The 14,623-nt window shown below is 39.1% G+C and overlaps 1 protein-coding gene across 1 annotated transcript in view; it reads left to right on the top strand.

Annotated features, from left to right (window-relative positions):
• IPO11 (importin 11) overlaps positions 1-7,086 on the top strand; it is a 197,354-nt gene extending 190,268 nt beyond the window's left edge. The window contains exon 24 of the mRNA XM_019661540.1: positions 5,706-7,086. Within this exon, the coding sequence (XP_019517085.1) occupies positions 5,706-5,870 (165 nt within the window). The 3' untranslated portion in view covers positions 5,871-7,086. The remainder of the gene's footprint in view (positions 1-5,705) is intronic.
• Positions 7,087-14,623: the final 7,537 nt, after the last annotated feature.

Here is a 14,623-nt window from a genome sequence, read left to right as displayed (position 1 = left end):
TTTATTATAAAACGTTACAATTGATCAAAACTCATACACACTAATGCAAGACCATACATGGCACCATTCTTCGTCAAGAGAATTATAAACAAATGTAAAGATCCAGTATTAAATTATAACTGTATAAAATTGACTGTAGTACCTACTGTACTGTAATAATTTTGTAGCTACCTCTTGTTGCTATTGTGGTGAGCTCAAAAGTGTTGCAAGTATATGCTTAAAACACAGTGTGACGTGTTTAGTTCACTACTGTAAACCTTGAATAACACCATGGGATCTATATAAAGGGCCACTAGCAATGCGGGAATTGTTGCCAAGAAGCAGAGAAAAGTCATGACAACAAGAAAAAGTTGAATTGTTTAATGTGTACCATACATTGAAGCCTGCAGCTGTGGTTTTCCACCATTTCATGATAAATCGAGTATAAGGACCACTATAAAAAAAGAAAAGGAAATTTGTGAAGTCATGCTGCAGCTACACCAGCAGGCGTGAAAGCCTTGCAGTTTTTGCGAAATACCTTTTTATCACATATTGAAAGCACAGCCTTTATGTGGGTGCAGGATTGCCTATAGACTCCAATATGATTCAAGAAAAAGTGAAGTCATGACAACTTAAAGCACAAGGAAGGTGAAGGTTCTAAAGCTGGAGAATTAATGCCAGCAAAGGATGGTTTGATCATTTTAGAACGAGTTTTGGCTTAAAAAGTGTCAGTATAACAAGGAGACGCAGCTTCTGCTGACCAAGAGACAGCAGATGAGTTCCCAGACATCATTATGAAGATCCCTGAGGAGAAAGGATATCTTTCTGAACAGATTTTTAGTGCAGGACAAAAGTGCCCTATTCTGGGAAAAAAACCAAAAAGTGCCACAAAGGACATTAATTAGTAAGGAAGAGAAGGGAGCACCAGGATTTAGGGCAGGAAGGGATAGGCTGACTCTACTGTTTCATGCAAATGCAGTCGAGTTTTTTATCAGGATGCCCTTATCTATGAAGCTGCTAACCCCAGAGCATTGAAGAAGGCCTGGACAAGAACCCTTTTTCTGGATTGGTTCCATTGATGCTTTGTCCCTAAAGTCAGGAAGTACATTGTCAGTAAGGAACTGCCTTTTAGAGCTCTTTTGATACTAGACAGTGCCCCTTGTCACCTAGAGAGCCCCAGGAGTTCAGTACCAAAGGCTTTGAAGTGGTCTACTTGCCCCCACACAAAACGTCTCTAATTTAGCCTCTTGATCAGGTCAAAGAACCTTTAAGACTCAACACACAGTACTATGTGGAAAGGATTGTCAACGCTATGGAAGAGAACCCCAATAGGGAGAACATCATGAAAGTCTGGAATAATTCCACCATTGAAGATGACATTATTATTCTAGAAAAGCTGTGAAAGCCGTTAAGCCTGAAACAATAAACTCCTGCTGAAGAACAGTGTCTAGATGTTGTGCATGACTTTACAGTATTTATGACAGACCAGTTAAGGAAATCATGAAAGAGATTGTGCAAATGGTAAAATAAGGTGGGGGTGAATGTTTTCAAGATATAGATCTTGGGAAAGTTCAAGAGGTAATAGACATCACACTGGAATTGACAGAAGATGGCTTGATGGAGATGAGCGCTTCCAAACCAGCGCCAATGAGGAGGTGAATGTAGGAAAAGCAGTGCCAGAGAACAAACTGACATTAGACAGTCTGGCAAAAGGGTCCCGATTATTCAAGATGGCTTTTGACTTCTTTTATGACATGGACCCTTCTGTGATGCAGGCACTGAAACTAAAGTAAATGGTGGATGAAGGATTGGTACCACATAGAACATTTTAGAGAAATGAAAAAGCAAAAACAGATGAAGAAATTTATGATGATCGACTCCCACTCAATGAATAGTCAATAGTCATCTTGCTATACAGTTAATAAGTTTATTTGTTATGTGTGTGAGTGTCTTCATGTGAAAATCTAATTACTGTACGGAATTACATGAGACGTTTTTGTGTCATCATCATTGTTGCCTTAAGATTCATCATGTAAGAACATTGTGTGCAAGACTTGTATGGCAATGGATAGCCTATCCTTACATAGGCATAAGGTGAGTGATACTTAATATAAATTAATAATATGTTAGTTTTCTTACTGTTTAATGAGTGCTTTCTAAGAATTACATTACAGTATGCCTCTCTTGTAATTGGGGAAATGGTATTTCAGCTTATCATCATCACAGGTAAGTGAGTTTTTTAAAAAAAAATGTAACAAGGTTTCCAGTACTGTGTTGTGAATGTGACTATAATACTGTATACCATAAAACTTTTATAACGATTCACTCATTAATGTATAGGTTAGGCTACTGTGAAAGAATTATATCAATTACACTAAGTTACCATAAACCCAATCATATTGCTGCTACTTTGTAATCAATGCATAAATAGTTATACCTGTAAATAAATATGAATTTTTTTTCACATTATCTTTACTTTTTTTTTTTAAGATTTTATTGGTGAATTGGGAGAGGGAACAGTGTTGGGGAATCGGGGAAGAGGAACAGACAAGTTGCTGTCCTTTTGTTCTTCAGTCTAGTTGTGGGGGACATCGCTTCACCGGCCCATGTTGGTATTGTGATTATTGTGCTCTTCCTGGGTGAGGCAGTCGCTCGCTGACCATTGGACGGCCACTCATGGTGGCTCACGGCAGCTCATGCCGGCTGCTGGCCGCTCCCGGGAGCTTACATCAACCCACTGCAGCCCCACTGCAGCCTACACTGTCGCTGGCGACTCACGGCAGCCCAGCTCCAGGTTGAGCTGTTGTTCACCATCTTAGCTGTAGAGGGCGCAGCGTCACTGGCCCATGTGGGATCCAAAGCAGCGGCCCTCCTGCTCAGAGCTTGAGCTCCCAAGCCAACTCTTAACCAACTGAGCCACTCGGCTGGCCCTGTCTTTTCATTTTTGATGTCTAGTGTTAGTAGTACGTATAACATCTACAGTATTTTGTATCATATGAGACAATATTGATGTGCGTACTGACAGATGATTCATCTGGTAGACAGATAACGTAAACTTAGAGTACCCATAAATCCAGTACAGCACTGTAAACACATTTTCTCTTTATGATTTTCTTAATCACATTTTTTTTAGCTTACTTTATTGTAAGAGTACGGTATATAATGCATATGACATGCAAAATATGTGTTGATCAATTGTTTATGTTACCGGTAATACTTCTAGTCAACAGAAAACTATTAATAGTTAAGTCTTGGGGGAATCAAAGTTAATGCAGATTTTCAGCTCCATGGGCAGGTTGGTACTCCTAACCCCTGCATTGTTTAAGGGTCTACTGTACTTGGCTGGAAGACTTAGAAAAAAGTATTTTACTCTATTTGAAAGTAGAAGTCTACTTCACTATATATTGTTTCCAACAGCGATTTATCTTAATGATAATTTACTTATTACATTAGAAAACTAATTATTTTGTCAGGAATGTACCACCCAGTAAACATGGTAGGCATTCTTTATTCAAGTTTATTAGGTGGGAATTGTTTATATAAAAGTAATAGTTTTGAAAATGCTGTTATTGACTTTAGTAACTATTAATTCTAGTAATGATAGGCACTGTTACATTCATAGAAGTGATATCTGGACTTTTAATGGATGTGTAGCAGTGATTCTTCTATGGAGAATCATTTGGTCGATCTTTTATGACATTTCTTCAAAAGAAGGTATTAATCCTATGATTAATGAATGTCTACCCTAAGCCAGAATGGACATTTATTTGCTAATGTGGGTTTTTTTTAACTAAAAAGTTGGTTTTTAAGCTCTTTTAAGGTGTGCAGTTGAAGACTGTGTGTGTCCGTTTCCTTCCTGCTCCCCTCCACAACTCTCCTTCTAAAAGAGATTCATGCTTTTAATGTTCGCATGTCTGATCAATACACTTAAAAGTATTATACTGGTGTATTGTTGTTATGCCGTACCTTGTGGGTTTAGTATACTTTTCCTTTTTATTAATCTGTTGGAAATTAAAGTGTGGGGATGTGATAAGTTTTTTATAGCAAATTGAAAGAGCATTTAAACCACACTCTTAATTTTCATTTCTGTAGTTGGAGTGACTTGTTGGACATCAATTTCAAGCTCAACTGCTTTTCATTTACATTGTAGCAGATAATTTTAGTTATAGGTAATTCATGATATTTCAACAAAGTCCGCATTCTCTTTAGTAAGAGTTCTATTTCTTAGTAATTAAAATAATACTGAACATTGCTGCATGTTGGGAAAGAGAGCAGATATTTTCAGATGTTCATCTTCAGTTTCTATGCGTTTTGTAGAGTGATGTCTTCAGGCTTGTGAATGCAGGGCTTTGTGTCTGCAGCTCCTCTTGGTGTTCCTTCTTCTACCCGCCTTCCAGGGAAATGAGAATGAAATCACCTTTGCCTTGGATTTATCCTGTAACTCGAGAATGATCACATAAAGGGTTTAATTTCAAATTCGTGCCATCTATGTCTCTGCCTCTCAGTTCTATTTTCCATTTGTGGTCATTATTTTAAAATCTGTTTACATTGTGCAAACAATAGATGTGATTTAGCTATTCCATCTACCTAGAATATAATTGAGTATCATTAAGGAAAGAGAGTTTCTGTGTAGCCATATTGGGCACAAAACTCATGCACTTGACTTAAAACCTCGCAGATGTTCAGCTGTATTGATCATGAGAGAAATGTACAGCTTAAAGCAGTGGTGTGTTACTTTTCAATCCTTAAAGTATAGAGAACTTCAATAATGTTAGTACCAGTAGTAACAGCAGTTCCAGAAGCTGAAACCCCTACACCTTTTACAATTGGTACAAATCATAGTCATAAAATTGTCTGTGCCCTTTAATCTAGTAATTCTCCTCAGAGAGACAGAGATCCTAAGAAAGTTATCTGAAATGCAGAGGAAAGGCTGTATGTATACACAGTCACTTGAAACCGTGTTTTTGATAAATTATTCAGCAAAATCATAGGTAAAGATTGTATTTAAACTATGCCATGATTACTTCAACATGCCTATAACAAAGAGCATTATGACATAGAGTTAGAATTCTTAAAGTGTGTTAGAGTAGAATTTTTTTTACATAATAACGTAAATGCAAAGAGCAGGACTAATTGTATATTCATGTGTTTGTGTGTATGCGCCTGCCACAGGCACAGAAAAGACAAGCCACCGAAATATTTTCTCTTGGTTGGTACCTTTAGGGCGTGGAATGATGGACTATTTGTAACTTAATTATATTTCTTTTGTTTTCCAAATATCCCAATGGGAGAGGAGGAGTATGTGTTTTGTTTATTTTTATTTATTGTTTTTATTTCTCTTTTAATTTAGAAGTGTGTACATCAATGTAAATAGCACAGCAATTCAGGATAAGGGCTTATTTCCTCTGTCCATCCTGGGGACCTGAGCTGCCACTGCACAGCACCTGGTCTCCCAAAGAGGAACCCTGGTCAAGTGTGTTTAAATGCTCTTTGGCACTTTCTGTTCCTTCTAGGATACTTTCTACCTGGTGTTGACTCTCTTACATGGATGAACACTCAGCTGTTGAGAAATCGGGCGGCCAGCTTATGCTCAGAGGCCCTAAGGAACTGAGGGAGGCAGAAGCCGTTGTGTTGCCATGGAAGAGAGTACAGGGAATCTTAGTCAGTCACATGCATGAGAGACTTGTTTTGCCTCTGACACACTGTGGCTTCTCTCTGCCCCACAGCTGGCCCTGAAGGACCCGGTACACACAGTGTCACTGCAGCAGTTCATCTACGAGAAGCTCAAGGCACAGCAGGAGCTGCTGGGAGAGCAAGGCTTCCAGTCCCTCATGGAAACTGTGGACACAGAGATCGTCACCCAGCTACAGGAGTTCTTGCACGGCTTCTGAGCCACACGACATTGGCTGCTCCCCTCCCTGAAACAAAGCCAGGGAACCCAGCCTGCTGTCTGTGTGCCGGAGCCTGCTCAGGCGATCAAGTCCCTTGTGTATGAAAATAACGAAGAGAAGACCACACATTTTTTACTATGAAATTCAGCAAATAAATGTAAATCCTGCATAATGAAAATCACAAACCTATTCCTCAAAAAGAATTTAATTTTATATTTATGAGGGGCCCTGTGTTTACTAGAGATAGATTTGATGACAATAGCTGCTTAGTTTCCTGTTGAGAGAAGAAACTGTTTGATAACCTTTTAATCATGTGCTCTTAACATTTGAGAAGATGAAGGGTGATGTCTGAGATGTTATTCTGCAACCAAAATTAGTTAAATTTGGCTGCCTTATCCCTTTTTTAAGCTAATGAAACTACCAGTTTGAAAAATGACAAAGCTGTTCAGATGCAATTAAAGAAATCTGTGCACCCAGGCAAAACTGTATAAATAGTGACATATACATCACTGAGATTATCTTGCAAGGGAGTTCCTTTCATCTGACAAAGAAGACATGTTTTATCAGACAAATGCTTTTATTTTCATTCTAGTAATTTGATACAGGCATTAGTAAAAGGATTTTTTTTTTCATTTTCAGTAATTACATTTAGTCTGTAAATGCACATTGTAAGGCCCACAGATGTGAGCCTGTGGTACTGCGATTTGGTCCTAGCTCCTTTGTTATTCCAAGGGCCAGGAGCCCTGGGAGCACCAAGAAGACCCAGGCAGCCTGCAGGCCCCATGCTGTGACCTGGCTTTGACAGGATGGTCAGCACTTACCCTTCTCAGGCTCCTCAGTGCTGGGTGCATCAGGGCCTCATGATGTGGGTGTAGCTCGGAGGACCCAGCAGCAACCCCCAGGGTACCAACTGATGAGACACGTCTTCCTTTTTCTCCTCCAACATGCAGTACCAAAAAAGGGGGAAAAGGAGAAAATAAAGCCTTACTTTGTTTTACTTGCCATTTATTATAAGGAACGTTTAAAGCATTTTCAAGGAAATACTCAAAAGCAAAGTTGGAAAATGTCTGATCTTTCTATAGAAAGTTGGGAACAGTATGTAACTGCAGGAAACCCGCTGCCCCTTTGTAAGCTGTGGAACCCAAAATGTATGAAAATATTGGATGTTTTTGGCAAGGGAAAGAAAATGTGGTCCAAATTAAATTTTCCAAAGAGACCTCACCGTTGCTCTGTCTGATTATTTTTCTTGCTCCATAAAATATGAGTTCATAAAAATGGCGCAGTGAGTCTTACAAGGAAGTTATTTTTCCTACGCTGGTGTTGGTTCTGATCTAGTAGGTGGCAATGCCGCATGTAGCAAATCCTAGTTCCCCTCTGAGCTTCTCTTTTCCTTTAAAGTTATAAAAGCTTCTGTAATATGAGATTTCTTTTTCATTTTTACTCAGTCCGCAAGACTGATCTAAGAAGAAGAATTTCTTTTTGTTGACATAATTGTTTTCATTTGAGGCACTGTTCCCATTAATGCTATCAGAAATTCTCAAACATGCACCAGTTTTTCAGCTATAGCCAAAGTACTCATCTTTGTAGTTCCTCACAAATTTTCTTATAATATTATAGCAAATATTACCTAAATAGCCACTTTGCAAAAGAAGTAAAAAATTTATCTCTGGGAAAGGTTTGATTCATTTTTTTTTTTAACTCAAAGTTTAAAATAGGCTTTCTAAATAGTTCAGAAAAAAAATTGTGTATCTTGAATTTTTAAATGCTCAGTTAAAACACAAAATGTAATTATGGATTTACAGATTTTGTTCATTAATATAGCTTTAATAGCACACAAGTTAAGTTTTGGGCAGACAACTCAGGCAGGCCTCTGGATGAACTGTGGCTCCTGATACAAGGTAATGGTCATTTTTGTTTCATACACATCCTTCTTTCCTATTTATTTTATATTCCAGAGAGTTCTCCCACCCTCTGACAAAGGCACATGTGGCCCACAGTAACATTTTAAAGTTCTTGTTATAAGTGGTTCCTATTCTCTCTCCTGCCAGTCTATTTAGAGAAGCCACATCATCATCCGAGTCAGTGTACTCAGTCTTGTTGAGTCATTTGAAAGTAAGCTACAGACCCTTCCCTGTCGATACTGCAGCATACCTCTAAGAGTGGCATTTCTCTACATAGCCACTAATGCCATATACATAAGAAATTAACATTAATGCAGGTATATCCAATATACAGTTTGTAGTGCAGTTTTCCCGAATGCCTCAAAGATGTCTTTTATATGATGCCCATTTGTTTTATGATCCAGAATCCATTGAAAGTTTTATACATTGCATTTGGCCATTTAGTTTTAAAATCTATAATAGCCTTTTTTTTTTCATGTCATTGGCTTTTTTGAAGAATCCAAGACAGTTGTTTAATTGAATGTCCATTATTGGGCAGTGTTCTAATTGTTTCCTCATGATTGGATTTATGGTAACATATTTGTCAGGAAGACTGCATTGGTAATGTTTACTCACCATCGCATCACATGAGGAGGCACATAATGTCCGGTTGTCTCTGTTGATGATGCAACAGTGGTTAAGATGGTGGGTGACTGCCAGGTCTTTGCATTATAAGGATAAGTTTTCAAAGGAGCTAAATGTCCTAGAAATTCCCATTGGTGTTTTGTTTTGTTTTTTTGTCTTTTTACCTTGGAGCTCTTAAACACTATTAGGTTGCCTTTCATTTAGAAAGAGATCTGCAATTTTATTTGAACCTAAAAAAGTTGTGTGACTGAGAGATGGAAAAATATATTGAACCTGGCACAGGTTTCATCTACCTTCTTAAGTCTTTGAAACTCCATTATTATTACAGCACACCTCTTAGCCAAGAGTCATCTCTCTCCCCCTCCCTCTCTCACGCCTCCTCTCCCCCCACCCCAGCCCTTTGTGTTTTTAAGAAGTATGTAGGTCTCAAAAAAACCTCCCCCAAAAAAACCCCAGAAGTATGTAGGTCTTTGTGAATACCAGTATTACCCGAACTCACACACCACTCGAAGGCAAGCGCTGCCTTTCTTGTTTTATTACCAGCAATATATATTTTTTTAACTTTACAAATACTTCATCATATTTGGGCTGAGCTGAAAAGGCAGAAACATGCCTGACTTTAGAGTGTCTTCCTTTAGTGTGGTTTAGGTTGAGAAGCCATACTCTATCAGCTGGCAAAAGGAGAGAAAAGAAAAGAACCATTTCCTCAAAAGGGAAGCTTTGATGTTGCCACCTCCACTGGACTGTGGCATCTGGAGCAGCAGTGTAAAGTCACCTTTCTCCTCTTGAGAAGCAACTGCATTCGGTCCCAAATGCCTCCAAATTATGCAGAACCTGATGTGCATGAAGTGGTGCAAACCAGCCCCGCTGTCTGTGGACCTTGAACTTTTCCACTACCCCATGCTGTTGTCTGGAGCTGAGCTTTAGAGCCCTTGGGTGAGTACCCTAATACCCTGGAAAATGGATAGAACTCTTAGTCTGAATTTCTCCATTTTTACTTATGAGCAGTTGAACTCCTGGCCTGAGGGACTCATTGTCTGAAGCATTTGGATAAAATTCACAGACGAGAGTCATTGACTACATTTCCTCTTGAATTCTTTCTTATTGTAAGAAGTACTCCCTAATTAGCCAAAACTCCTTAACAAGCAAGATTTGCTCCTTGTTCCAGCTAATACCCGCATCCAATTCATTTGGGCCTGTTAGAATTTATTTAGCCAAGTGTGCTTTGAAGAACTGTCGAATGCAGGAAGGAATGTATGTATCGATGTCTGGTCATCCGGCCCTTTTTTCCTCCAGAGTGAAACATTGATTTTCACGCCACTTTTATTTCCCAGTAGGGCAAAAATAGAATGCAAGTTAACTGCTAGAACAGATATGAGTCTGTTGAGGGTGAAAGCATTTATACCTGTCTGCCACTAGGTAGATGGTTTTAAAGTTGGAAATTGGCCTTATGAGTAGAATTCTGCTGGTTGGGGATTTTTATTTAAAGGGGTTAGAGCAGCAAAGTCTGGAGATGAGACAGTATATTTTCTCAGTAGCTCATAAGTGTGTACACAACTCAGAAGTGTATTGACAGAAGCCAGGGAATGAAAGTATTGACAGACCTGGAGGTAATCACAAACTAATTATGAGCTCTGTGTAGGCAAGGAAGGCAGCTCGGTTCTTTCTGTTTTGGATTGAAAGGCACATGTCTTGTGTGAAATCAATACTGTAAAATGGCCTTTTCCTTTCAGCCTCATGTGTTCTTGACTACAGCACAATGTATTGAGAGCGGCTGAACCAGGTGAGAAAATCCAATATTTTGTTATACTTACTGGATAAACCTGCTAAAGGCAACTCAGTATGGAAATACAGAAACCCAAACTTACTGAAGTAATTGGGAGACTGATTATTTTAAAAGGCTTTTATACCTTTCAAAAGGCATAAATATCTTGTATAGATATCACTCCTTGTCGATACTCCTCAAGGAACAAGGTAGGCTTTTTATTTATTTAACTTTTTTTTAGTCATAGAATGACTAAAGCAGGAAGGGCATCAGAGAGGGGGGGGAGGGAGAGGGAGAGGATTTATTCTAACTATACCGTTTCACAGATGAGGAAATGGGCCCACAAAGTGAGGTCTACATCCTTGGTCTCTGGTTCTTCCTCCAATGTACTTTCAGTAATATTTCCTTTTAAAAAATATTAATCGTTGCCCAAGTTTACAACATATTTTAAGCGAATCTAGTTCTACCCTGAAATACCACTACTTTTCATGTGTAGTGAATGTACCTTATAACAATATTCCCCATTCCTCCCTCCCACCCCTTATGATGTTGCTGTCACTCATTTCGCTTATCCACATGCTGTAATCACCTAATACGTTGTTACTGTTACTTTCAACAGTTACTTTTTAGATCAACTAAGGCTTTAAAAATGAAATATTTGATTTTACCTTCATTTATTTCTCCAACACTCTTCTTTATGTAGACCCAAATTTCTGGTGTATATAGTAATTTTTCTTTTGACATTTCTTTGCAGAGCAGGTCGTCTGGCCTGCTCTGTTTTTGCTTGTCTGAGAAAGTACTTCTTTTGCTTTTGAAGGATACTTTTGCTGGATACAGATTCTAAGTTGCTGTTTTTTCTTTTTTTAACACCTTAACTTTTTCACTTGACTATCTTTTTGCTTGCATGGTTTCTGAAGAGAAGCCCACTGTTACTCTTGTCCTTATTCCTCTAAAGGTGAAGTGCTTTTTCCTGACTCGTCTGACTTCTTTCAAGATATTTCTTTGTCTTTGGTTTTCTCTAGGTTGAGTATATGCCTAGGTGTCATGTTTTTTATTTATCTCTGTTACAGTATTTTTTATTTCTAGCCTTTATTTGTGATTCTTAGAATTTTCATCCTCTACATAACCCATCTGTTCTTGCATGTTGTTCACTTTTTCCATTAGAGCCCTGGACATATTAATGATAGTTATTTCAAATTCCGTCTGATAATTCTAACATCTGTATCCCACATGAGTTTTGTTCTGACGGTTGCTTGAGATCCTCTCTCAATTCTTGTTTGATCACAGATCTTCACCTGTGTGTTTTGCCTGCTTTTATTATGCCTTGTAAATTTTTTTGCTTAAAGCTGGACATACTGTATTGAGTGATAGGAACGGAGATAGTTTTGTAGTGTGAGCATTTATGTTAACCTTGCGAGGAGTTAGGCTGTGTTTAACGTTTGCTGTAGCTCTTGTTGCCGGAGGTTTCAGATTCTTCTGGAGCCCTTGTTTCTGTTTCCCCTTTTGACTCTGGGCTTTCCTAAGCGCATCTTCTCAGAGAGAACCCATGTCTTGTGCCTCTTTCAGAGGCAATCCACTGTTATACTGGAAACCTGTCAGTGTGGTAGTAAGTGTGTGCTCTCTAATTTTATGATTAAATCTCAAGTCTCACAGTAGGTTTGAGTCTGTGGCCTGTGACCTTCATATGTGTTTCTTCTTGAAGAGCTTTCCCATCCCTCTGAGGTGAGGGGCTGGATGAGAGGAGTGACCTTCTCCCTAGCTTTAGGACAAGGCTCTGGTAAAGTCATTCCTCTAGGGAGTAGGCAGGCTTCTGTTATGAGGAAAGCTCTGGGCATCTTTCACAAACATTACTCTTTACCTCCACCTGCCAGAGCCATGAGGGAATCTTTCTCTGCCCTTCACCATGAGCAATCAGTGGGGTTTCTGGAGGTCACACTCACCACAGCAAGGGGCCTTCCCTCAGGCTGTGGTCCCCACCCATAAGCTGGCCAGTTTAGGGCTACAGCACTTCGCTCCAGGTTAGTAGATTTCAGCTGTGACTCTGGATTTGCCTGTTGCTCCACATTTCGGGGAGACAGTTTGCCCTGCAAACTTAATTCTTTGATGAGTTCAAGAAAGGTCATTGGTATTCAGTTTGTCCAGTTGTTTTTCAGTGACTTTCAAGCTCTTTATATGTTGGAGCTGAAATAGTCCATTGTCTAAATAACCTGAAGCAGAAGAAAATTCTTCAGAAAACTAGCCATTTTGTTTCTGAAATAATTTAGAAATAGCAACTGAAAAACTGATAAAACACAAGAAAAACCTTTCAAGCAAATCACATGGTCAATTGCTTTGTTGAGGAAAATAACAGTTTTCCTCATTATGAAAGCAACACATGTTCACAGTAAACAGTTAAAAATACTCTGAAGCATAGGGAAGGAAATATAAATTGCCCGTAATAATCTTACTACTCAAAGATAACGAGTTAACATTTGTCTGTCTTTTCTTTTATTTTTCTTCACTGTGTATAGATAGAAACACATGCCACCCAAACTGGGATTATACAGTATCCTTTCAGTATTAGTCTACTGCCCTTTAATTCACTGAGTGTTACAGTTAACCATTTTCTCATGTCATTTAAGTATTCTTTAAAAATATATATTTAGTATCTGCATAAAAACTCATTAGGATTTTTCACCTGATTGAACATATTACTGTGATAAACATCCTGGATCATAAATCCTTCTGTACATCTCTTCAAATTTCCTTAAAATTGCTAGAAACAGAATTACTAGGTGAAGAGTTACTAATAGTGAGAAGGCACTAATATTCTCATGCTTTTGATAAATGAGTAGGTCTGTTGCTTTTTGGGTGGCAAAGGTTTTCTCAATAGAGGAGCCCCAGGTGCTGTTGGGTTTTCATCTTTCTCTTACCTTCACTTGGCACCATGGAGATGCTGCGTGTGACCCCACCTTTTGTAGTGTTAGCACAGAATAGTGTGTAACATTCAAGTCTCATATTACAAGAAATAAGAGTACAGAGGACAGAACCCGAGCTTTATAATACTGGGTGAGTCTCTGATTATCTACAGCTTAAGTAATTTCACCTTACTGAGCTTCTTCATTTTTTCTCATTTGTAAAATGGGAATCATTGCTTCCTTTCCAGGTGGTTGTGAAAATTAAATATTCATTCAACTTCCATTGAACCAATTATTGAATACATATATATATATATATCAGGCACTATACTGGGTGCTAAACATACAATGATAAACACAAGCACACAAGATTTTTGTTTGCTTTGCTCTGAGCTCTCAGTCTACTTGAAAAGGCATCCATCAAATAAGTCTGCAGATACACGTCAAAATGGAACTGGCCTTGAGCTCTAAGAGTGTCTGATAAGCCGATCTGACCTCAGGCAGTTAGAGAAAGCTAGGCATTTCTGTGGAGGAGCTGATGGAGGTGAGATGTGAAGAACAAGGAGGTGACTGGGCATGGAGGGTAGGACAGGTGGTGAGTGTTCTCAGAGCGAGCCGTGTATGAAAAGGCTCTGGCCGCATGAAGGAGCAAGCACGAGAGTCTGAGAGGGCTTCCCTGTGGCCGGAGCTGGAAGAGCAGGGGAGGCACGTTGCGCGACCTGTCTTCCATAGGGTCTTGTTGGCCAACTTAAGTTTTTGTCATTTTCCTAAGAACAATAGGAAGCAGAGAGAGTAGAAGGCAAAGGATGGGTTGAATAGGCAGTTGGATGGATTGCAGGTCCTAATGAGGTTAGAACAGTGATTTCCGGATTGGTTGATAAATAACTTGTAGGGCTGGCAGTGGGGGTCGTGAGCTGTGGAGATACTGAGGTTACTGCTTCAGAAGGAGCAGTTCTAGGCATGACAAGGGTCAGTGTGGGACTGAGGAAGTTCTACTTGATTACATTAGTCAGCCCTCTCCTACCCTCGGCAGCAGGTCACAGCCCAAGGAAACAGTTTTCTCTGGTTTTTGTTTTGCAAAAGGGAGGAGTACTTGTCTGAAAAACATGTCGGTAAAGCACCTGGCACATAGTAGGTGCTTTACAAGTGAGCAGGTCCTCATTTGACTGCTACTGCCACAACTGAGCTGTATCCTGGTCCACTCTCTGTAAAGTCATTATAGAACTTCTTTCTGAAACTGAACTAGGAAATGCCCGTTATATTAAGTTCAACTTTATAATAATGAATAGTGTTTTGGCAAGGTTTGTGTGGTGTGGTTTAGGTAGCATCTTGTAGTCAAAGTCATTCCCTGGGACTAGATCTCCAGTGTTTAAGTCATATTCTGGTCTTAGTTTCATCCATATTCATCCTTTTCAGAAATACATCCATCTTTTAATGTGAGAAATAGAAGTTGTAACCACATCCTGAAAGATGGTATTCAGTTTACTCGGGCTGCCATAACAAAGCGGCACACACTAGGGTGACTTAGAATAACAGAAATTTATTGTCTCATAGTGCTGGAGGCTG

Source organism: Hipposideros armiger, unplaced genomic scaffold, assembly GCF_001890085.2.
Source record: "Hipposideros armiger isolate ML-2016 unplaced genomic scaffold, ASM189008v1 scaffold_352, whole genome shotgun sequence".
NCBI classification, from domain to species: Eukaryota; Metazoa; Chordata; class Mammalia; order Chiroptera; family Hipposideridae; genus Hipposideros; species Hipposideros armiger.
Note: the sequence above shows the minus strand (reverse complement) of the source record. Positions and strands in the feature narration are given on the sequence as shown.